This window comes from Sceloporus occidentalis, unplaced genomic scaffold (assembly GCF_023333645.1).
Source record: "Sceloporus occidentalis isolate IW3139 unplaced genomic scaffold, rSceOcc1.0.p SCAF_4, whole genome shotgun sequence".
Classification (NCBI taxonomy): Eukaryota; Metazoa; Chordata; class Lepidosauria; order Squamata; family Phrynosomatidae; genus Sceloporus; species Sceloporus occidentalis.
The window spans coordinates 37,384,462-37,408,499 of record NW_028316984.1 but is presented as its reverse complement, the minus strand read 5'-3'; the positions used below and the strand labels follow the sequence as shown (position 1 = coordinate 37,408,499).

General features: G+C 40.6%; 1 protein-coding gene across 3 annotated transcripts in view; it reads right to left on the bottom strand.

The window, feature by feature from the left end:
* LOC149313754 (neurabin-1-like) overlaps positions 1 to 24,038 on the bottom strand; it is a 73,218-nt gene that overhangs the window by 38,679 nt on the left and 10,501 nt on the right. For 2 of the 3 annotated variants that reach the window (XM_089519735.1, XM_089519738.1), the window contains exons 3-11: positions 18,715 to 18,847; positions 17,134 to 17,254; positions 10,461 to 10,565; positions 10,198 to 10,318; positions 6,984 to 7,127; positions 6,186 to 6,239; positions 4,571 to 4,800; positions 1,010 to 1,106; positions 751 to 922 (exon numbers count right to left, since the gene is read on the bottom strand). In XM_089519735.1, the coding sequence (XP_089375861.1) occupies positions 751 to 922; positions 1,010 to 1,106; positions 4,571 to 4,800; positions 6,186 to 6,239; positions 6,984 to 7,127; positions 10,198 to 10,318; positions 10,461 to 10,565; positions 17,134 to 17,254; positions 18,715 to 18,847 (1,177 nt within the window). The remainder of the gene's footprint in view (positions 1 to 750; positions 923 to 1,009; positions 1,107 to 4,570; positions 4,801 to 6,185; positions 6,240 to 6,983; positions 7,128 to 10,197; positions 10,319 to 10,460; positions 10,566 to 17,133; positions 17,255 to 18,714; positions 18,848 to 24,038) is intronic. The other variant, XM_089519737.1, reaches the window with a different exon arrangement.

Sequence of the window (24,038 nt, the reverse complement as noted above, 5' to 3'; positions counted from 1 at the left end):
GCTATCATATCACCTCTTAACCTTCTTTTCTCCAGGCTAAACATCCCCAGCTCCCTAAGTCATTCCTCATAGGGCATGGTTTTCAGACGTTTCACCATTTTAGTCGCCCTCCTTTGGACACGCTCCAGTTTCTCAACATCCTTTTTAAATATTGGTGCCCAGAATTGGACACAATATTCCAGGTGGGGTCTGCCCAAAGCAGAATACAATGGCACTATTACTTCCGTTGATCTAGACACTATACTTCTATTGATGCAGCCTAAAATTGCATTGGCCTTGTTAGCTGCCGCATCACACTGTTGACTCATATTCAACTTATGGTCTACTTTCACTAGATCTCTTTCACATGTAGTTTCATTCAGCCAGGTGTCCTCCATCCTATATCTGTGCTTTTCATTTTTCCGCCCTAAGTGCAGTACCGTACATTTCTCCGTGTTGAATTTCATTTTGTTAGCTTTGGCTCAGTTATCTAGTCTATTCAGGTCATCTTGAATTTTGATCCAGCAGTATTTGAAGGGTATATTACCTAATCCCAGCTTTGTGCCAATGCAAATGCTACAGAAAATACTGCATCTCTACATATTTATTCTGCCACTGCTACCTATGCTGAAAAAAATGTATGTCTTTCATTTGTTAGCTTTAAAGCTAAACCTTTAAAGTGAAAAACTAGCTAGGAAGACTGAACTCTTTTCAAGCAAAATCCATAAGCATTTAAGAAATAATGAGATTGTTTTAAAATTCTATACTTACCAGAAAAATCTAATTTTTCCACTGAAGATTCAATTTCCAGAATATCATCTTTAACTTCAAACTTTTCCGTCAATTTTTCAGGATCTGGAGTGTCAGTTTCTAACAAAATGTTATTTCCAAACATGTAAGGAAGCTTCTCATATATTTTTAATTTATCTTCAAGCTCTGTCATCTGAAAATGTTACAATACTATTTAAAAGCCCAAGATGAATTTATAAACATTTTTAAAAACTATATTTAAAAATTCACCTTGCCATACCTTCTCCTGCATTGCTTTGAGTTGATTTGCATGTTCCTGGTTCCTCTCTTCAAGAATCTTTTTATGATCCTCTTCTTTTTTCATAAGTTCTACTTCTCTAGTACAGGAAGAGTCAGAATAATAATTTGTAATATATATCCCTTCTATATGAAAAAGGACATTTATTGAAAATTCTTCCTATATTAAACTGAGCTAGTACTCAGTTCTACCTAGCAGTTAAACAAATTTCACAGCACTCTTCTCTAGTTTGCTCAGCTCAATATCCTGTGAGCTTGAATGAACTACCAGTTCTTCTAAGCCCTGAAACACATTCCCTGTTGCAAATATGCCTACACATGTTTAATTTTCTTGTGTATACAGCTGGTGGTAAGTATTCAGTGGTCATCTTGTTGTGAAATTCTATTTTGACTTTACTTATATTTAATTATTTATTAAATTAAAATATTTTCATTTAATTCATCCTATATGGCAAGACAATGTACAGTCAAAATCAACTCTTTAAAAGTTGTTTGTTGTTGTTGTTGTGCACCTTCAAGTTGTTTTCGACTTGCTGCAACCCTATCATTGGTTTTCTTGGCAAGATTTGTTCAGAGGAGGTTTGCCACTGCCTTCCCCTAAGGCGAAGAGCATGTGACTTGCCTAAAGTCACCCAATGGGTTTTATGGTTGAGTGGGGAATCGAACGCTGGTCTCCAGGGTTGTAATCCAACACTTAAACCATTGCAAATGCTTTAAAAATGAAAGGAGCTTCCAAGTCACCTTCAAAAGAAACCCACAAAGATCAGAAGGCCTCACTGGTAAGTTACAGCACATGAGCTACTGTGGCTAGGTTATCCTTGTCCAGGAGAGTTTGTAACTTGGAAGACCAACCAAAGTGGCCTCAGGGTATTCAATAGTCACAGAGTCCACCTGGGCCTCCAGTGACAGAGATGAATCTAGACGCATTCCCAAGGCACACACCTACTACCCAAGGGGAAGTGCCCATCCAGCGCACTTACCCAGTTCCCTTATCTAAGAATCATCAGCCCTGTACAACTTCAATCTTATCAAGATTCAATTTCAATTTCCTTGTCCTCATCTAGCCAATTAAAGCATTAAGGCTCTCATGTAGCACCTTCTCAGCCCCAGCTAATACTTACAGCAAGAAGTACAGTTGATGATCTCACACAGAGTGTCAGAAAATATTAAAATATTAAAAAACAGACTGGATAAAATATTAAAAAGCAGACTGGATATATACCCCACTCTGTTCCATGCCACCAACCTCTGAAGATGCTAGCCACAGATGCAGGCAAAACATCAGGAATAAATTCTTCCAGAACACGGCCACATGGCATGACAAAACCACAAAAACCTCAACAAATCCCTTATTTAAAAAAGGGATATTAGCTATGGGTCAGTAGCTCTCATATACCTCTGGATCTAGAGAGACCCTTTTCAGGAGCTGGTACTCTACCAATTTCTTCATAGGGGCAGGCACCTCTCCTTGACATATCAGACAAGGGAAATTGAAAGTATAATCCAGTGGCAATCTGAACGCAATCATGGGGTTTCACGTTATTGCGTGAGAGGTGATCACACACAATTTTGGGCAATAGCAAGCTATTTTCGGGCAATGGGAAGTCAGTTCGAATGCAATTCAAATTCAGGTAAATTCAATGAACTAGCGAATTCATGTGAATGCATTCTGGCCCCACATTCTTTTCATTCGAAATTAAGAGAAATTCCTCCCGTGTGATAAACTCCATAGTAAGGTATTTACCACCTCCCTGGGCCCACCTAATCAATCTGCAGTAGGTCATCTGGCTCCTAACAACCAAGGTACATGGCTAGTGGGATAGGACAGACTGACTGAAGCAATTTGTCCATATCATGAGACCTAAAGCAACTTGAACTGAGCCCAACAACCTTGACCAAATGAAGAACCGGATACCTCCCTAGACACCACCATTAGAAAGACTTGTTACTCAGCAAATTTTGCCTTTCTACAAACTTAACACACTCAATGCCTTACCTTTTTCTGATTAACTTTCTTCAGCTCACCATTCCTCTCTGAAAACTTCTCATTGCTGACGAGTTTTGGATGGATTTTTTGTATGGGAGTAATAATATTGAATTCAAAAGTTTAATTCCCTCTTTCCTTAGTTAGTTTCTCCCTGATGCCTAAAATGAAATGCATGAGCCCGAAACAGATAGCAGATGGGGGCGGCTTCTGGCCATTTTGGGGACATGGCATTTAGACAATGCATGTTCCCAGAGTGCCCAGAAGCTGCTCCAGGGCTGCCTAAGGTAGCTCAAAAACAGCCCCAGAGAAGTGGATCTCTACAACTCCTTGCCGTAGTCCATTCTGGACCACAACAGGAGTAACCTTTGGGGTCACAGCGTATGTTCAGCACAGCCCAAGGGTGATTGGTCTGGGAGCAGCTTATGGCCATTCCTTCCTGCCTGTCTGTTTCACCCCATGGTCTTCCTGCAGCTACCTGGATTTATGTAACAAATGGCAGACAAACCTCTTTGTTACATCTTAAAAACAAGCAGGCTGTTGCAATGATGTGCATTTGAGGAAATCATGTCTGGTAATAATTACAAATTAACTGGAATTTAAGATTTTGAGAGGGATGCTGGAGTTGCTCGAATCAAAATGGTGGCCCAGACCTCTGCAGCACTGATGCTTAAAATTGCAACCGCTGGCAGAGAACGCAGAAGCCTGAGCCTCCACAGCTCTTTCCCCTGCCTTAGGTAAGTTTAAGTCGGCTTGTTCTTCACCAAAGTCATCTGGCTTTCACTGGGCTCCCTTTGTAGTATTTGTGGCATGCGTCTGAACGGGGGTTGAGCCAGGTCAGGTGTCCATCTGGATTCTTTACCCTTTTCGTCCTCCATTATAGTGCCTTCAGAGCCAGGTGTCCTCTTTAGCTCTTTTATTTTCCATTATTATGTTCTTGTTTTCACTTTTACTGGAGGAGATAAATATTTTCTTCAATCTGTTCCAGTGGTCTTCCCCAGAGACTTGTTCGGCAGCAATCATCTGGGAGGCTTTTGTCATTTCATGGCTTTCTTTGTCTGTTTTACCTTCCATTTTGCATTTTTCATTATTTTTATCTGTCTCCCGTATCCTATCCATTTATTATACTGCCTACAACCTAATCCTTGGAGAAGGGGTTGCCTCAGTCTGGTTAGCAGGGCAGGTAAAATAAAACTGAGGGAGAAGGGGAGCTGAATCCCAACGGACTGTAACAGAAAAGAACATAGACTCCTGCCTTGCGGTTGGTGCATGGTGTGGAACCCAGTGAAAGTGTATTGATCACCCCTGCCATCCCGAGAATCTTCTGATGCCATCATTTGCAATTTGCTTTTACCGTTTCCATTTTCAAACCTACTGGCTTCAAACTATCCTACATTTTCCAGCTTCCTCGAAAATGAAGCAGTGATATCATTTTTGCTAAAATGACCCCACATTAAGACCCCAAGACGTAGCATATATGCATAGTTTCCATATAGTACATGCAATAAACAACAACACAGATCTGTATGACTTTCTGTAAGAAAATGATAATGAACTCACTTCTGCTGATATTCCTTAAGCAATTTCTTGGCTTTGTTGTATTTTTTCTCCAGGACATCATATTGTTCCTGAGTTTCCTTAAGATGCTCATTTACTGTTTTACATAAGCTTTGTGCTTCTAACCAATAGGTCTCCAACTTCTTTATTTTTTCTTTGTTCTCATCTAATGTTTCCTGGAGCTGTGATTTACTTAATTCCCATTCAATCTTTTCAGCTTCAGTTGCTTTTAACTTTAAAAACAATTAATCACATTATTAAGTATGCTACAATGGTTCACACTAATTCATAAATACTACTCTTAAAGCCAAACTCAAAGTGCAAAACCTGAAAATATATTCAAAATATATGCTTGGAAAATATATCAAAGATCTCTGCCTGATCATTCTCTCAATATACAAATGCTAATCATATTAATGACATAACCAGATTCACCGTTTAAATTTCTATAAACCCATACAGATAAAAGATGTGTACAATAATTCATTTGCAAGAAATCTTAATCCAGTTTTCATCTCTAGCTAGACTCAAAATAACCCAACAACCTGTAAAATTCAGGGTACTTTCATTGGTATGGGAAGTTTGATTCACTGCAAAGTTTAAGACAAAGAAACCCTCTTGTGGCCTACTTTAAGAAATTCTATTCTTGTGCTTTCTTTTTATTAGCATAAAGACAGGGATGCAGACTCCCTCAATATGATGTAGAAGAGTCTCCCAGTGAGGAACTGCAGTTCCCTTTCCTTCCCTGCTAAACAGAGTGTATTGAAAGAAGTACATCTCATATTAGAGACAGAACAGGAGTTCCTGTAGAAAGGCCTCTTTTAGCCTGAGATAAGGCATCACACAGTTCTGTCCTATGAATAATGGACAAAGAACAGAAGTTGCTTCTCTCCACAAAGAATGCATTGTCTTTCTTACAAAATGGGATAGGGAAACAGATATGGGTATGTTGAAAAGACAGGAAGAAAACCAAACTATTGAACAAACACATCTTGGCCTCAACCTAACAATGTATGCAAGTATATAACAAGCCATATACCCTCCCTCCAAATTACAATAAAGGTCCAGAAGCTGTCCCATATGGACATTCTGTATTTTGCAGCAAGCAGACAGCATGAGAAAAAAAATGTGGCTACCTCCAAAGTCAGATGCACAATATATATAGCAGCACTGAGTTCTCTGTATATCTGTGGATCACAGTGTTTATGTCATCATTTTGCATCTGGCTAGGAGAATGTAACCAGATGTTTCTTTGATCCTGCCTGCTCTCCACAAAGCACTGAATGGTCTTTCAAGGCAGCTTCAAGGTCTCACAGTAGGTTGGAGGGAGAGGGTGCACACTGTGGAGGAAGGGAATGCCAACTCCCACAGTGCTAAAAATGGGCACCTTTATGCCTAAGGGACACTTACACATGCATATACCTCTAACAGAACTTCAGCCCTTATTAACAAAACACCAAAAGAAAAATGAAATAATAACTCTTGAATAAATAACGAACTAACTTCTTTGTATGTGTTTGGTTTTATCTTAGTGGTATTTTGTGTAGTCAAACCACAGTTTTACAAACACCTAATAGGAAGCAAAACAATATTTGCATTTTACATATGAAAAACTTACCTTTTCCTTAAGCTGGTTAACTTCAGCAGTCGTAACTGCATGTTTTAACTGTAACTAAAAAGGATACAAAAAATATTGCTGAATGGGAAAAAAAAAGTGGACATTGCTTTTGTGAGACTTACCATTATGTTTTTAAAACCCTCCCAGCATCTATCAGTAGAAAAAATAGACTAATAAAATAACATGAGCTTTTACCTTTAAGAAATCCCTTAACAAGCTTATTTTGAAGATCTGGCAATTAAACAAAGTTCTTTTACACACACATTGTTTTAGATTTCATATTAGAAACCTGACAAAAGTTTTACCTGCTAAACAATAGTATGTAAATGGCTAAGGAAAAAAGTTCATCACAGTGATTTTCAAAGCAGTGAACACACTACAAATGATTTCCTAAAATTTTGCAATTTGAGTGCTGCTTTAAATGCAAACAGAGAATGAACAAAAATAATCAAAAAGTCCCTGAATGCAAACACTCTTGTGGAATAGAATTTTTTTTATTCCAACTTATAATTTATAACCTGGTTCAAAGCAGCTGAATGAAGATGTTAATAATGAATAGGAAAAAAATATATTTCACCTATACTAATTTGCCCTTTTTATGAAATCCATAATCTCAGAAATGCTTTGCTAATAGACTGGTTTTCAAAAAAGAATGGCAAAATCAAAAAGTTATCAGTCTACCAACAACAAAATTACTGTCTTCCATAACATAACCTGTTTAAAATATGGCATGTACAGAATCCAATGTAAGAGATCTCTTATTTTTCATTTTACCAGATAGCAGAAACCAGACTGTACCTCTTTAAATTTTAGCAGAAACTGTGTGGAATCCATATCTAATGGCAAATTGATATCTTCATTTTCAGGAAGGTAAAATACTTCCACAGATTTTCCATGTAAATGTGACTCAAAAGAATCATCTTCATCATCATAATCATCATCCTGTAAAGGAATTAAATACTATTTTAATGAACCTGAATACAGTACAACCTTTTAAAACAGAAATAAAATCATTCCCAGAACTCAAGAAATACAAAAGCAGCATTATTACTATATTCATGCATAGTACATTTCAAGTTTTATTCCTTTTGTGTAAATTTAGAACTTTTTTTGTAAATAATTTCCATTTAAATTGTTTAAGTACTATTTTTGAAATGATATTAGATCATTATGTGATTATAAAACCATTAGAGCTCTAAGACCTTCTGCAGAGACCCTTCCCTCTGTGGTGAGAACAGGGGAGAAGGCCTTCTCAGTAGCTGGTTCCAGACTTTAGAACTCCCTCTCTAAAGAGGCGAGGATGGTCCCATCTTTCCTCTTCTTCTGCCAGCAGGACAAAATTTTCCTATTTTGTCAGTGTTTTAGAAATTGACTGTGATGAGCTTTTAATGGTGCACTATGCTATTCTCTGGTTTGTATGCAATTTTAATGTATTTTAATGGTTTCAACTTTAGAAATTGTTCAACTGACTTTTTTTAAATTTATAATTTTATTGTGTTGTTTTAATCTATAATTTTTGTATATTATTTTTTGGTAAATTGTAAGCTGCCTTGGGTCCCATTACTGGGGAAAAGTTGGGATATCACAATTAATAAAATCATCATTTTGCATCATTAGCTAGTTTCACGCATTGGGATAATAAGTCAATCTTTGCTTAGCAAATCAAGTGTAAAAGGAATATGCTGGTATATTCAGCCTAACTGCTCTCATTTTGCTCCTCCTTTCATGCCAATAAGTAAACAGACCAGGGAACTACAATTAAGCCAAGATGCCCATTGCATCTAATCCAGAGACCAAGGTGCGTTACAGACCGCCCCTTTGGGGCGGCCTGTAGGCACACCTTTCCCTGGTGTATCGGGGCCTCAGTGGCCGGAACGGCAGCCGCTGAGGCCCCGATCCACCGCTTTCCGGGCCTTGGGGAAGCGGCAAAAGGCCGCTTCCCCGCAGCCTGGAAAGGGGTGTCCTTTGGGCTTCAAGCCCCAAGGACACCCCGCGGCAGCGGGGAGGAGGAGAACCCTTTCTCCCTTGCGTTGCTGGGCGCAGCTGTCTGAAGGCTGCGCCCAGCGATGCAAACCAGCAACGCAAACCAGGAAGGAGCTCCGAAACGGAGCTCCTTCCTGCTCCACGCAAAGGGCGCATTAAGCGCCCTCGTGCGGAGCGACGATGTCACATCCGCGCCACCCCGTACAGAGGCGGCGCGGTCGTGACGTCGTCATGGCGGCCCCCATGTAGATGGGGTGCTGCCATTTTGTACGGACTCAGTCCGTACTAGGGTTAGGGGGGTGCGGAAGCACCGCTCCTTCCTAACCCTAGTATGCACTGAGTCCGTACTTAAAGGCCCGTTTGTAACGGGCCCATATGAGCCAGCATTCATAAACCAATTTCAAAACAGGACACTTTGGGCTGAGCGTGCTAACATGGTACTCAGAAGAATCAAGGTTGGTCAAGCCATGCTTGATGTCTTATGGTGACATACAGCCACTAATTTAATGCAGGGGTAGCATGTATTGAATGTTACCTACACTCTCCTTTATTTAAAGTCCAATAATGCCTCAAAAAGACACACAATGATTTTGAAGTTAGTTGTTGTATGAACTGCAGTACATTACCTACATACAAACATATATATGCAAAAGCTTACACTAAAAACAACTACTACACCTTTTCCATCAGAAGTAGGATTGAATGTGGCTTACAACATTTAAACAAATGTGTAAGATATTTTGCATTGAAAGTCAGCAACCAGTGTCCCTTGAATCAAATTTAGCAAACTGGAGAGCATCACTTCTCCTCTCCTCAATGACCATCAGGTAGAGGAGGTGAATAAGAAAGGATTATACATAGCAACAGAACTTGCTACCTGCATATTTTATCTGCTGGTGGTCAAGGGACTACTAGCCCAATAACATTGATTCAATTCTCAAACAAAACTCCTCCCAAAAAATGGTTCCTGTTTAGTAAAAACATAATTTATTCACTCAACTACCTTTCCAAAGAAAGGTAACTGCTAGTTTTACTGAAACCTATTGAACATGCATATGCAACAACTGGGAGTCATTCTTTCTATTAGCAATGCCCAAGAATTTTATGTATGATCAAAACAGCACAACTGGCAACAAAATCTGCTCAGGGGAACGTGAGTGCTTGCAGAAGTACAAAAAAGGTATAGAATAGCCTGAACAGCTGTGTCCAGCACCACATCAAGAAACAGATTGTTATTATATCTTTATATGTATACATCCAATAGAGAGAAATGTGGAAGTGAGAAGGCTGAAATTGGAAGTACAGTGAGCAGTGGGGAGGAGGAACAGATGAAACATGGAGAAGATAGAAGTAGATGCACAGGAACAAAGCTGCAAATCAACAAAGAAAAGTGAAAAAGAAAGGGGGAAAAGGATGTGAAGAAGAAAAAGAAAGAAAGAGGCCAGAAAAATGAGTGTGTCGTGTACACAGGGGACAAACCATCTTTAGCATTTCCTTGGTCTTTTCTGCAGAGCTTCTTTACACCTAACTGGGCATTACTCCAGACTACTCTCTAACCTCCTGAGCAAATATCTGAGTTTCAGAAATAGGTGCTTGGATCAGCAGAAATGGAGTATCCTCACTCTGCTCCCAAACTCTCCTGAGTACAAAGCCTTTATGCTGCTCTTTTGCCCTGCCTTCTCAACCTACATTATTTGGTTGTTGCCCCGTCTATTGCCCTCTCATCCACCCCAAAACCTCACCATCCTCCATACTGGCTACCTCAGTCCATGGTCACTCTACAGAGGCGCAAAGGAAAAGATGCACACTGGATACAGTTACCAGACCACAGTTCCTAGTTTTGCACTTAACAGGTTATATAGTGACCTAGAGAAACCAGCTAACTGGCTACTTAAAGAGAAATATCTTGATATAGGCAGGAATTCACAGCAACATTTTATAGACAGTCCAACATATGAATAATATAAATGTAATGTTAATTTTTAAATTAATTTTATTTAATTTTAATTAATTTTATTTTAATTTATACCTGTTCTGTATCATCTTGGGCATATTGCTGCTCATATAAACATCTCTCTTGTTCCAATGTTTCACTGATAAGACGAGCTACTTCACTCTGAGTTCCTGGTTTTTCTCTGCCAATTAGAAACCTAGAGAGAGCAATCACCAGTCAGTTACTTCATACAATATAGTTTCCTATGCTAGGACCTTCAACAGAAAACAACTTAATATTTCCCTTTCAGCATTATTAGTAAAGAAGTCTATCTGGTTATTTTATGAAGATAAACATACCGGACGGTGCCTTTTGTATTTTTTAGTACAGTTGCAGCAAAAAATTGGGTAACCCCGACAAGACTTATACCATCAACTTCAACAATCTGATCATTTACTTGGATTCTGAAAGGCAAAGAACATGTAGCATTAGACTCTACACAGAACACTGTTTCTGAGTCAAAAAGTATAATAAAAGGCATGTTTGGCCATTGCATCCCATAGGACTCTTGCCTTGTGAGATCAGCCAGGGGTACCCCTTCACAACAGAATGAAGGAGCTATACTGACGTGAAAATATCCTTCCTGTAAATCTATTGAGATCATCCAGTTGTTGATCTCTAGATCTACAGTTGGCAGTTTTCATTTTGAATCTCTGATAACTCAAAAAAACATTTAAATATTTAAGAGTATCATTGCTTTTTGAGACTGTAAATAATATTGACTATATCCCCTTGGATCTTTCCTAAAAAGATACCTCCTATATTGCACCAATCTGCAGATGATTCTGTACCTCTTTCAGTATTATTCTCTTCTCCTCCTTGGAACTGGAGAAAGAAGGTAGCTACTCCTTGGTCTTTGTGTAAAAATAATCTTCTATCCTACTGTCATGACCTATATCACCCACTTGCCTGATGTTATCCACAGCCATAGAGAACCGAACTGCAGAAACCTTCCCCAATTGGAATTCCTGTATTGCCAATATTGCCAGCGACAACCTCTATTGGGTTGGCTCACCCCTCTCTTACTTTGCTGGTAGACCTGTCTCTTCTGATTGACATCTGCTCCTACCCCATGCTCTTCCATACCTAAGCTTAGGGGCAAAACAGACAAAAGGAAGGGGTGGCGCACACACGCTGCAGTCTCAATCCCCTTTTTCCCCGCTACAAAGATCTGCTCCTTTTTCATCCAGCAAAAAGCCAACTTTTCATGCCCTGCAGTCTTGAAGGTAGCTGCAAGGTGCTCTGGCGGCATGCTGTGTATAAATGCCGCACCACCAACGTGTCCTGAAGCTGCCCATGTCTAAACAGCTGGGTGGCTTGAAGACATCTTGGATGTGTGCAGTGTATAAATGCCATGACCCCAAACCTCCAGGAAGCCAGCTTTTAGAGCCGGTCTGTTCAGGCCCTATGTTTGTCTTCCAAAATTTCTACCTCCTCGAAAGGAATAGAAATTTCTTCTATTTTGCTTTCTTTCGTCCCCCCCCCCCCCGAGTAATGGCATAACTCATTTTTTATCTTTACTTTCTATTAACCCCCCCCCCCCCTTCAAGCCTTCTCTTCAAAGGGAAGATGTCCAGTAAATGGCACACAAACCATGTTAGACCAAGATTTTTGGTCTGCTTCCCAGTGTTTTAAGTAGACCGAGCTCCTTACTACTGTAGTTGGTGTTATACTTTGAGCCACAAAAGCTGCCAAGTCATGACCCGCATCTGCAATAGATTTCAATCTTTTTTGTATACTTTGCACTGCTCTAGCTAAATCCTGCTCCTCAATGTCTTTTGCATCTAAAATATCCTTCCTGCTCCTCAATGTCTTTTGCATCTAAAATATGCTGAGACCACAATAAGGCAGCTTGTGAAAACATTAAAGCAGCAACTGAAGATTGAATTGCCAGTGCAGATGCCTCATGAGCTCTTTTTGGGGCCGCCTCCATTCTATGCTCATCCAGGTCCCTAAGCACTGTATCTCCCCTCTTTAGGAGCTACAGCATGAGATAGTAACCCAGAAATTGTAGCATCAATGAGGCCTTAAAGTACTCCATGGCGTGTTACAGACCGCCCCTTTGGGGCGGCCTGTAGGTGCGCCTTTCCCTGGTGTATCAGGGCCTCAGTGGCTAGAACGGCAGCCGCTGAGGCCCCGATCCGCCGCTTTCCGGGCCGCGGGGAAGCGGCAAAAGGCCGCTTCCCTGCAGCCTGGAAAGGGGTATCCTTGGGGCTTCAAGCCCCAAGGACACCCTGCGGCGGCGGGGAGGAGGAGAAAGGGACCGCTTGGCCCATTTCTCCCTTGCGTTGCTGGACGCAGCCGTCTGAAGGCTGCGCCCAGCGACGCAAACCAGCGATGCAAACCAGGAAGGAGCTCCAAAACGGAGCTCCTTCCTGCTCCGCGCAAAGGGCGCGTTAAGCGCCCTCGCTCGGAGTGACGACATCACGTCCGCACCGCCCCGTACAGAGGCGGCGTGGTCGTGACGTCATCATGGCGGCCCCCATGTGGAAGGGGCACCGCCATTTTGTACGGACTCAGTCCGTACTAGGGTTAGGGGGGTGCGGAAGCACCGCCCCTTCCTAACCCTAGTACAGACTGAGTCCGTACTTACAGGCCCGTTTGTAACGGGCCCATGTAACCTTTCTTATAGGTGTACAATCTCTGTCTATGTGTACAATCTGTCTATATGTCAAAAGACTCTTTGTGTTCAAGCCTTTTGGTGTAGGTTCTTTTTATTACTATTGCCACCTTATTGTTTCTACTTTCTGTTTTTATCCTTTTGTATCTCACTGTAATCATTATCTAACTCTAAAGTTTGTAATGCCCATTTAAGTATATGTTTGAATTATTCTATATTAAATAGCCTTAAAGACTTTATTTCCTTCTCTGTTCCTGGACTGGCCGAATAGAGATATCATCAACAGAAACAGAAAAGGAGTACTGAAGGGTGGACCTAGGTGGAAAGACAAGAAGCTCCGTCTTGGACATGTTGAGCTTCAAATGCCGATGGCGCATCCACTGCAAGATAGCTGTGAGACAAGATGAAACTTGCTGTTCAAGCCCCAGAGAAAGGACAGGGGTGGAAATATATAGCTGAGTGTCATTGGTGTACAGATGATAGGAAAAACCAAAAGAACTGTTAAGTTTTCCTAGGGACAATATGTAAAGAGAGAACAGTAGGAGACCCAAAACAGAGCCCTGGGGAACTCCAACAGATAAGGGAACAGAGGACAAGTTCTGACCCGCTGTGACCACTGCAAAAGACCTATCTGACAAATAAGATTTAAACCAATCAAGAACAGAGTCCGAGAACCCAAGGTCAGAAAGTATATCAACTAGGAGACAATGATCCACGGTGTCGAAGGCCACAGACAAATCAAGAAGAACGAGAACAGAATAAAGGCCTTTTGTCTTGGCCCGCAAAAGATCGTTCAAGATCTTTGTGAGGGCCGTCTCTGTAGAGTGCCGTGGGCAGAAACGAGACTGAAAAGGATCTAGAATGGAGCTGGTTTCAAGAAACTCAAGACAGCGAGAATAAACAACTCGTTCCAAAACCTTAGAAAGAAAAGGAAGAAGAGAAATCGGATGATAGCTAGACAAAGAAGAGGGATCAAATAAGTTTTTTTCAGAATTGGGGAAATGAGAGCATGTTTAAAGTCCGAAGGGAAGGAGCCTGAAGAGAGAGAGAGATTAAAGATATAGAGAAGCGAGGGCAGAAAAGAAGGGGCTATACAGATTAGAAGATGAGAGGGAATTGGATCAAGAGAACAGGTTGCAGGTTTGGAAGAGTTCAGCAGCATGGGGAGTTTGTCCACAGAAACAGGAGGAAACACAGAGAGTTTTTTGGTTGAAGCTGCCAGAAGATTAGTGGTACAAGACAAATCAGGAAGAACTATCTCAGATTGAATAGTGATGAACTTAGTGATAAAATAGTTTGCGAAATTGGTAGGGAAAAATAATGAACAGACAGGGGGGAGAGGAAGGTTTTAGCAAAGTGTTGAAGCAAGAGAACAAATGCTGCAGGAGCCTCTCGTTGGCGCAGTCTCGATAATTTGTAATACAGCGCGCCCGCGCCATACGGTTTGCTCAAACCGCGGGGCGTGCGCGGGGCGGAGTGTCCCATTCAATTGAATGGGTGCGCTTGCCCGTTGCGCCCCGCGCGCCGCCGCGCACGAGCCCCATTGTTTCCAATGGGGCTTGAACATAGGCGGAATTTGCCTTACATGGCGGGATCCGGAACGGATCCCCCGCGTAAGGCGAGGACGGACTGTCATTCTGTTTTGCCATGGACAGGGCACATGAGAAGGATAAAAGGATGAATTTATAATGAATAAAATCATCCCACTCCCTGGACTTTTTCCAAAGATGTTCGGCCGTTTGAGAGCAGGACCGGAGTAACCCAACAATGGGAGTAATCCAGGGCTGAAGCTTAGTCATAGAGGAGGCTGTGCATACAGATACAGGGGCAAAGCTGTCAAGAGTAGAAGAAAGAGTGGAGTTAAATAAGACTGAGTCCCAGTCCTGGGAAAAGAGTGGGCTACAAATAAATATAATAAATAAATAAAGACATAGCTTAGTCAGCAGAGTAGTCTCCCCTTTGTTTTCAGGGAAGAGATATTACAGAAAGACCACTTCCTCACTATTTTTGTTGCTTACTACATTGATGGCTGGAACAGACCAGCAGGAAGGGCCAGCTTCAAGCTGTCCCCACTGAAAACACTGTGGCAAACACACACCATGCTGCCTGCCCAAATAGGAGTGGAAAAGATCAGTTCCTATTTAGGCTGCCTTAGGCGGTCTCGGCACAACTTCTGAATGCTCCAACAGCAACATTTAACCAAAGTTATGCTTTTAAAGTGTAACAACAAACTTTGGTTTATATTACCAGAACAAACCTAAGTGAGTCATAGGCTCAAATGATTCTTGGCCTCTTCACTGTAGCTGCAAGGAGATCATGGCCCTTCATTTCTATTTTCAACATCCTTCAGTGAGGTTAATCACAGCTAGTTTACTGAAACAAGGCAACTTCTTGAATCAATGGTATGAAATTGCTTCATTCATTAAACACAGTGCTTTCCATTGAGGCAGTTTTCAAAGCAGTAGCTGTGTTAATCTCTTGCAGCACAAGAAAGCAAGAGACTAACACAGCTACTTCATTAAGTACAGTTAAGGCTAGACAGTTTGTCCAGCTTCAGATATAATGCCCAGCAGTGATTACTCAAAAACAAAAGTGAATGATTTTAATCTTGAGGCTGAACCAGAGTGGTGGAAAGGAAGAGAACATCTGAGCTCAAGGGCCCTCTACATTCTTACTTTGATGGAAGATCAAAACCAAGAAAAATATGTTACACTGTATGTTGTTTTGGCTAAAACAAGAAGCCAAACAGAAAATTTAATTGAACTTGATGCCTTTCTGACCATTCAAGTGAATCCTGTTCTTTCTGAGGATAGATCAAACAAAGAAGAACTTCTTCCTTTCGCTCTAGTTTCCATTTCATCCCTACTGGGACAGAATTCTGAAATAACCCAGAAAAAAGGCCTGCACAAGTGGATGAAAGTTTCAGTTCTTATCTCTGCTTATTAATCTAAAATGTGATAATCCACATCAGTCCTCTTTCAGCATCTCTCACCCCCCCCCCCCACACACAAACTATACAAGGAAAGTGCTGGGTTCCACAATATATATAGCATAATGAACAAAAAACAACAGTTTTTCTTAGAAAAACTTAAAAACAAATGTTTTAAATTACTGTATATACTTATCTATAAAATTAGAAATTTATGCCTAAAAATTGACTCCAAAATCCCACACTGGCTTATTTACGGGTCAGTATGGTAATGTGATAGCAGCTCTTTTAGATTTCCCCATACGGTCAGGAGAGCAGTTTATTTCTCTCTTGAGCCAAGCCAAAAGTCCTGGGTGACTGATTGCTTTCAAACAAACAAACAGAGTACCTCTCCCACCCATGCTGCTGTTGTCTGTGGAGTGAAAGGATAAAACAAAAGCTGAAACACTGAAGCAAAAAGATTCAATTAAAGTCCCTCTTTCCGCATGAACACATATACTCACACTGAAGGAGCCTTCAAGTTCTACCCTCTACTTATCCACGGGTCATGGCAAAAAAACATAATTTTGGCCCCAAAACTGCCCTCAACTTATACATGAGTACGGTCATCCCTTTGCGGCTTTCAGATTCATGATTTTGACTATTCAGGACTTTACAGCTGCTGCTTATCAAGATCAGCCCCTTCACCCCATTCTCCTCCCCGCTCTCCACCCAGTCAGAAAAAAAGGAACACTTATCTTCCCTACCTTGCCAGAGTTTGCATCTCCCTTGTTTCCAAACTCCAGCTGGATGGAGAGGAGGGAGGAGGAAAATGCAGGGATAAGATGGAGCTTTTCTAACCAGACTGAAAGTGGAAGGGCTTGGAAATGCAGGCAAGATGTGTCAAGACTGCAAAGAGAGTGGTGCTCTTGGTGGGAGAGGACTCTTTATTGTTTGTGTCTGGGCGGGGCTAAGATATTTGCATTTTTTTCACATTCACAAGGGCCCTCCATCTCTAAACCGCGCAAATGCCAAGGGATGACTGTATATACGGTAGACTTTTTCAGCTTTATTAAATAACCTTTAAAATAAAGAGATGTAAAATAAAGAATATGTAAAAATTTTAGCAGCCTATATAATCTAGGATCCTGACTTAAACCACAATTTCCCAAGTTCAAATATTGCAGGGAAGTGTGATTAGCTCAAATGTGAAAGCACCTTCTCATTATGGTTCAAGAGAGAGGTGCGGGCAAAAAGCACATGTACTCAACATCCTTGTAGCAGGAAGTCATTGTCTCCATTTACATTTGAGTCAAACTAATAAGATATACTCATAACAAGGAGTGGTAAAACATTATACATATGTTTCTGCGATTCAGCATGAATGGTTTCTTGCAAAACAAGAAAAGTCTACTAAACACAAGCATTCGAAGAGGAAACTTACCGACCATCTTTCTGAGCAGCTCCACCTTCAGTTATTGTTTTTACAAAAATTCCCAGCTTTTCCAGGCCCTGATCTGCACCAACGCCCATTCCGATTATACTGATACCTAAGCCACTGTCACCTATAGGTTACAACAAAACAGACCATACATGTTCATTTAATGATTTGTGGTTACACATGTAAGATACTGCAAATTACCTTGATACAGTTTTGTAAAAATGAACAGTAAACATTTACAACTATGAAATTTGAAGAAAAAAAGTGTATTTACACATTCCTTAATCAAGTTATATATTATGGCAGCCTAGCGAGCTTCTATTTGTTTGTGTACATTCCTGTAGAAAACCAAATAAGTCTTCTATTTAATTTAAAAACTGACTACTTGAAAATAGATTCAACCCTTGCAGCCCTTAAACATTTAGGAAGCAATCCCTAACTGTAACCCTTACAATGCAGTCCTTTATCTACTCAGAAGCATCTCATCAATCTCAACAGAGTTTATTCCCAGGGTAAGGTGAGTATAGGCTTGCAACTTGAGCAGTATAAATAAGGAATTGAAAGCACATAATCTATCTAAACCAACAGAACACCATCCATGTGGTCATTGCATATACTGCACCCACACAACTAAAATGACAGAATTCATAAATTGCAATGACTAACAGCGATATATACTATCCCACTTTAGCACATGCAATACTAGTTTTGTAATCTATGCTATCCAATGTGCATAGATGAACCACAATATCGGTAAAATGAAGAACAAATCAAAAAAATAGAAGAGTGGGAACTCCTTTAGTTGGTCATTTTGTTGGAATGCAACATTCTACAGCTGATTTCCAATTTTGGGTTATAGAAAGAATTTATAATATTAAAGAACATATTCTAAAGAAAAAAAAGAGATAGAATGGATTCTAAAACTGAAATCCATGGTGCCTGTAGGTTTAAATGAAGATTTGGACATTCAATTATATATCAAAACACATGTATGGGTATAAATGTAATATAATGATTTAATTGAATGAATAGCATGAGCAAATATCAGGAGAGATTGCATCATTTGTCCGTGTCCTGTACCAAGTTATATCACTAGTTAGGCCTTTCCAAGATCATCTCAGAATATGTATATATACAGAAACACTATACTGTCTGGTCCTTTTATTTCTATGGTCCTGAAATCTGGAGAGGGTAACAACTCCAGTGATTTCTCTCAAAGGGTATGTATAACCTTATTAAGTTCTATAAGGATATTTGTATATCATAGTTTGCTCAGTATTGTCCTATCTTTTTAAATACTATATTTTAAGTGTATGTATATTTGTTTTCAGCCCCTGAAGAAGGTCTGGTGTGGCCGAAACAGTTTGGGCTTTTAAAAAACTGAATGAACGCTGAATAACAGTTGACCATCTTAGAGCATGTGGAGTTTGTCTTTTCTGTTTGCTGCTTGCAGCTTAAGCAGCACAAATTTTAGAGATCGTCTAACCACGGACCTGACAATTTCAACTCTGATAATCAACTTATATTGACTGTTTGGGCCTGGAAAATAGTTAATTACTTTAATACAACCAATTAAAAATGCACCTTTTTCAATTTCCACAGGAAAAACCTCCATTTTTTCCACCCTTTTCTCAAGTTCATATTCTGCTGATGCTGCCACAGGGTCAACCTCTTCATTACGTCTATCATAGTCTTCATTTGAATAAGTAGTGAACACCTGAGAAAATAAAAGATAAATAACTTTTCACTCATGCAAGTTGACAAGATCTAAAAAAAAGCACCTTATTCGTTTTATATTCTGCCTTTCTTCCAATGGCTTACAACATGCTTAAAAAACAGATCTAAAAGCACATTAAATTACGTTAAAACAGGTAATCATGTTAAAACAACCAGCAAATTCAAACAATAAAAAAATTAAATGCACGTCTGAGGTAAAAAAGGTACAGCAACAGTAGTTGAAAGCCCATTCTTCAACAGCTAGTCAATGCCTGCTTGAATAATAGGGCAGAAGGACCACAGAGACAACTAGCTTCCTTTGAAGAGAATCTGGGGACAGCCACTGAGAAAACCTTCTCTCATGACCCCCCAGCTCAGCATGCCTGTAAGGACAGTGGGAGCTCTAAGAATTAACACATGGATTAAAATATTACTTTGTTTTCACGCCCTTTGCACACTTGCTAAGCAATAATTGTATCCATGTATTCTATATGAACAATCTCACCTCTGTCCGAAATAAAATCAAAATTCCATGCCAAAAGAATTTTAAAATTTTTAACAAAAGAAAATAAGTTAGAGCAAGAGAGCATACTGGAGTTGCAAATTTCAGTTTCTTTTTATAATTTTGCTTTCATAATTCATACTATTTATTTAATTATAAATACAACCCCCCCCACACACACACACACGAACACCTGCATCAACCCTGGGAAATGAAATTTATGAAGACTGGTAATAGGAGACTACCAAAAGGCAACAAACAGTAGATACAAACAAAAAGAGAGCTTTGCAGAACAATGAACTTTTATTCTTGGCTGCCAACTTATCTTCTAAGTCCTTTTTCAGCACAAATTTAACAGCTTCACTGCAGGTCAGTTTAGAAAACATATAGACTAGAACAGTGTTGAAATTACACATTCAACACAATGGCTGAGCTTGCACAATAAGACAACTCAGGCTTTCATGGAACCCTGCGTTCTCACGAAGGAGCAGTGGGCTCATGCATGCTGTTCAGTAACTTCTGTTTGCAGGAAGGTTTCGCTTTGTAGTTGGTTCATCGCCATCTGGCAACATGTAGCTTCTCTTCTCTGGTTTGTTGCCCCCTCCCAAACAATACAGAGAAATAATCCAGGTTTTTCTTGGCTTCTTTCTCTCGTTTACTGGGAGGAAACAAACCAGAGAAAGGAAGCTGCCCTTTGCCAAACTAACACAATCAAACAACATGGAACAGTTGGTTTGTTTAGCCATTTCCACAGTAAGTGGGACTGAGCAACATACAACAGCCTGCTGCTCATTCATATCAAGTAATGGTTTCTACAGAACTCTGGTTTGTAGAGTTGTATATTTTCTATAAGAAGATTGCAAAAGTCTGCTCTGAGTCATTATACTTTATTTATTGACAAAAGCTATTATTATTCAAAGGATTTTTAAATCTAATCAGAGCTTTCTAAAAGCATAACATGTTTATTTGTGCTCAAAATCAGTTGCTATCTAGGAATAGGATATGTTGCATTTCAAGTAACATTGGCCAAATTATATTGTACTTGTAATGCAGTACCAGAACGTTATCCCCTTGCCACACACACACACACCTCTCCACAGTCCTTGGCACCACTTGGAAACTGACTTTAAGGTGTTTCCCTGCCCTCAGAAGCAGATGTTTGAAGCGTATGGGGGCCAGAATATGGAGAATGGACCACTTCCTCTCAACTCTGCTGTTCTGTCAGTGGTTATACTGTGGCCATTTAATCATCACTGCAATTCAATTTTTTAATCTAAAAAAACAATTTGTAGATAAATATTTGGTATGTATACCAGTGTGGTGTAGCAATTTGTGTGCTGGAGTAGAACTCTAGAGACCAGAGTACAAATCCCTGCTCAGCCTAGAAACTGGGGCAGGTTACAGACCGTCCATTTGGGGTGGGCTGTACCCGCCCCTTTCCCCGGTGTATCGGGGCCTCAGTGGCTAGAACGGCAGCCGCTGAGGCCCCGATCCACCACTTTTCAGGCTGTGGGGAAGCGGCAAAACGCCGCTTCCCCGCAGCCTGAAAAGGGGTGTCCCTGGGGCTTCAAGCCCCAAGGACACCCTGTGGCGGCAAGGAGGAGGAGAAAGGGGCCGCTTGGCCCCTTTCTCCTTTGGTCCGCTGGGCGCAGCCATGTGAAGGCTGCGCCCAGTGGACCAAACCAGGAAGGAGCTCTGAAACGGAGCTCCTTCCTGCTCCGTGCTAAGGGCGCACCATGCGCCCTGGCACAGAGCGAGGACGTCACGTCCGTGCTGCCCCGTATAGAGGCAGCGCGGCCGTGACATCCTCATGGTGGCGGCCGTGTGGAACAGCTGCTGCCATTTTGTGCGCGCAGAGCGCGCACTAGGGTTAGGAGGGTGCGGAAGCACCGGCCCTTTCTAACCCTAGTACGCGCTCCGCACGTACTAAAGTGCTCGTATGTAACGGGCCTGGGTTACCTTGGGCAAGTCACACATTTTCAGCCCCAAAGGAAGGCAACGGTAAACCTGATCTGAACAAATCTTGCCAAGAAAACCCCATGATAGGTTCACCCTAGAGTTGCCATAACTAGGATATAAGTTGAAGGCACACAGTAACAACAGATGTATGCATTATCTAAATGCAGTTGCTCTTTGGTTTAGCATTTTTTAACACTAAAGCAAAACATAATATGGACTGCATTCGAACCTGGTTGATAAGCTTGACTGAAAGGTCCCAGATATGTAAATATTGCTTTAAAAATGCATTACAAAGCAGCAGAAGGGAAATCATATCATTTATATAACTCTTATATTATAAGAGTTCTTTAGAGAACAGTTTTATTGTCTAAATATGACTGAAATGTTATCTCTCTAATTCAGAAGTTGCGAGATGGGATGCATAAGACCTCCAAAACCAGTTTTCAATATTACAAGCAGTAACAAGAAGCATGAGTGATTTGTAAATTCTGTGTAATATAAAAAGCATCAATTCAAACAAGTTGTATACCTATCTGGATCGAGTAAATTTAGGCAACATACCTATGTTCTGGCTCTGTATGGGCCCGTACAGACAGGCCAAAATAAAGCTGCTTCGGATCACTTTGGAGGCATGCTGTTTAAATGATGCATGCATCCTAAGAGGCCAGAAGCCACACCAAAGCCACGCTCTAGCTAGTCCTTAGGACTGGAACATGGCTTTGGCGCAGCTTCCAGATTCTTAGGATGCATGCATCATTTAAACACTATACCTCCAAAGTGACCCAAAGCAGCTTTATTTTGGCTTTGTCTGAACGGGGGCCTATATTACACAGGGAACAGAAAAAAGTAGTAGTCCAAGAAAGCATTTAATAATTACAATGCTCATACGCAGTGTTGGAGGGGGAAACATTTTTTAAATAAAACAACCACCCTAGGGTTTTTTTGTTTAAACTTTTTTTTGCATTAAAGTTTCAATGAAAATATATGAATCCTGCTTATTATATTAATACTGTGAATCATGTATTAGAAAGCTTGATCAACCACATTTTAATGCTTTCTAAGATTAACAAGACAAAGATACTATGTGACCGTGTTCTGGAAGAAGAATTTATTCCTGACGTTCCTCCTGCATCTGTGGCTGGCATCTTCAGAGGGTGGTGGCATGGAAGTATATACATACTTGTGTGACCCTTGGTTCGGAGGAAGTGATTTACATGTTAATCTGTGTGTACGTCAGTTGACATTAAAATGTTAATGACTTCCTCCCAGCCAAAGGTCTTCAGAGGGCAGGGAAACACCTTAAAGCCCGTTTCCAAGTGGTGCCAAGGACTGCGTATACACACACACACACACACACACACACACTCCACATACTTCGATGCTACCACCCTCTGAAGATGCCAACCACAGATGCAAGTGAAATGTCAGGAATAAATTCTTTCAGAACGCGACCACATAGCCCGGAAAATCCACAGAAGACTATGAACGCCCGCCATGAAAGTCTTCAACTTCACAGTTTTATAATTATTATTGTTATTGTTTATTATATTGTTTATGGCTTTCTGGGGTCTGGCGAAATGCCATTCTCATTATGTCTCACCACCAGCCAAGCTGAAGGAAGTTTTATCCAGGCTCATGAGGGCTTAGTTGTAGCTCCTCCCCTTATGGTAATGCCACATGTAGCGTAGCTCCCATGAGCCTGGCTAAAACTTCCTTCAGCTTGGCTGCTGGTGAGGCATGATGGGAGTGGTAGTTCATCAGAACCTGGAGGGCCATAGGTTCCGTGCCCCTAATGCACATGGCACTTTACAAGTGAAACAACCAAAAACAGTGGGTCCTGCCAAAGGTGTACAATCTAAACTATATGTGTATGTCTGAGCATACACACACATACACACACAGAAGGATGGAATAATGAAAATATAAAACCATGCAATGCAGTTGTAAATCAAACTATCTAGATAAAATGCAATATAATGTAAAGCAAATTCATAAAACAATATGAAACTAAAATTCTAAAAGATTTTGAAAAAAACAAAAGTTTTTAATTGTGATAATGATGGAAGGAACAGTCCACAAATGTGCAGGGAAGCAATTCCAAGAGTATGGAGCAGCGAGTGAGAAAGGATGAAGCCGAGCCCAGGATGGGGAAATCCTTGGTTGGATGAGTAGCCTAGAGTTCCTAGAGCTCAGATCTCAAGCAGGTCTGTAAACAGATATAAGGGTTGAAAGACAAGGGAGAGCTAGGTTGTGTAGTTCTTTCAAAATTAAAAGAAGTTTGAGCTGAATGCTAGAAAGAATGGGTAATCAAGGAAGAGATATCAAACTGGGATAACGTGATCAAAACAACAGGCCAAAAAGATAACCTTAGCAGCAGAATGTTGAATGGAAACCAGAAGACTAAGATGATATACCAGAGGACCAGACAAAAGAAGATTACAATAATCAAGGTGAGAAATGACCAGGGGAAGTAAGATCTTAGCAGAAGCAGGAATAAAAGATCTAATGTTGGCAATGTTATTTTTAAAAAGTGACATGACTTTGCTACAGCTTCAATGTGAAGAACAAAAGATGAAGAAGAGTAAAAAATAAAGCCAAGATTACATGTTTCCTTAACAGGCTAAATGAGAATATTATTAATAGTGATGGAGAATTATGTTGTAAAGGTTTGGAAGAAAATGAAGTAATTCTGTCTTTGTCATACTAGGTTTTAGGTGACAATGAAGCATCC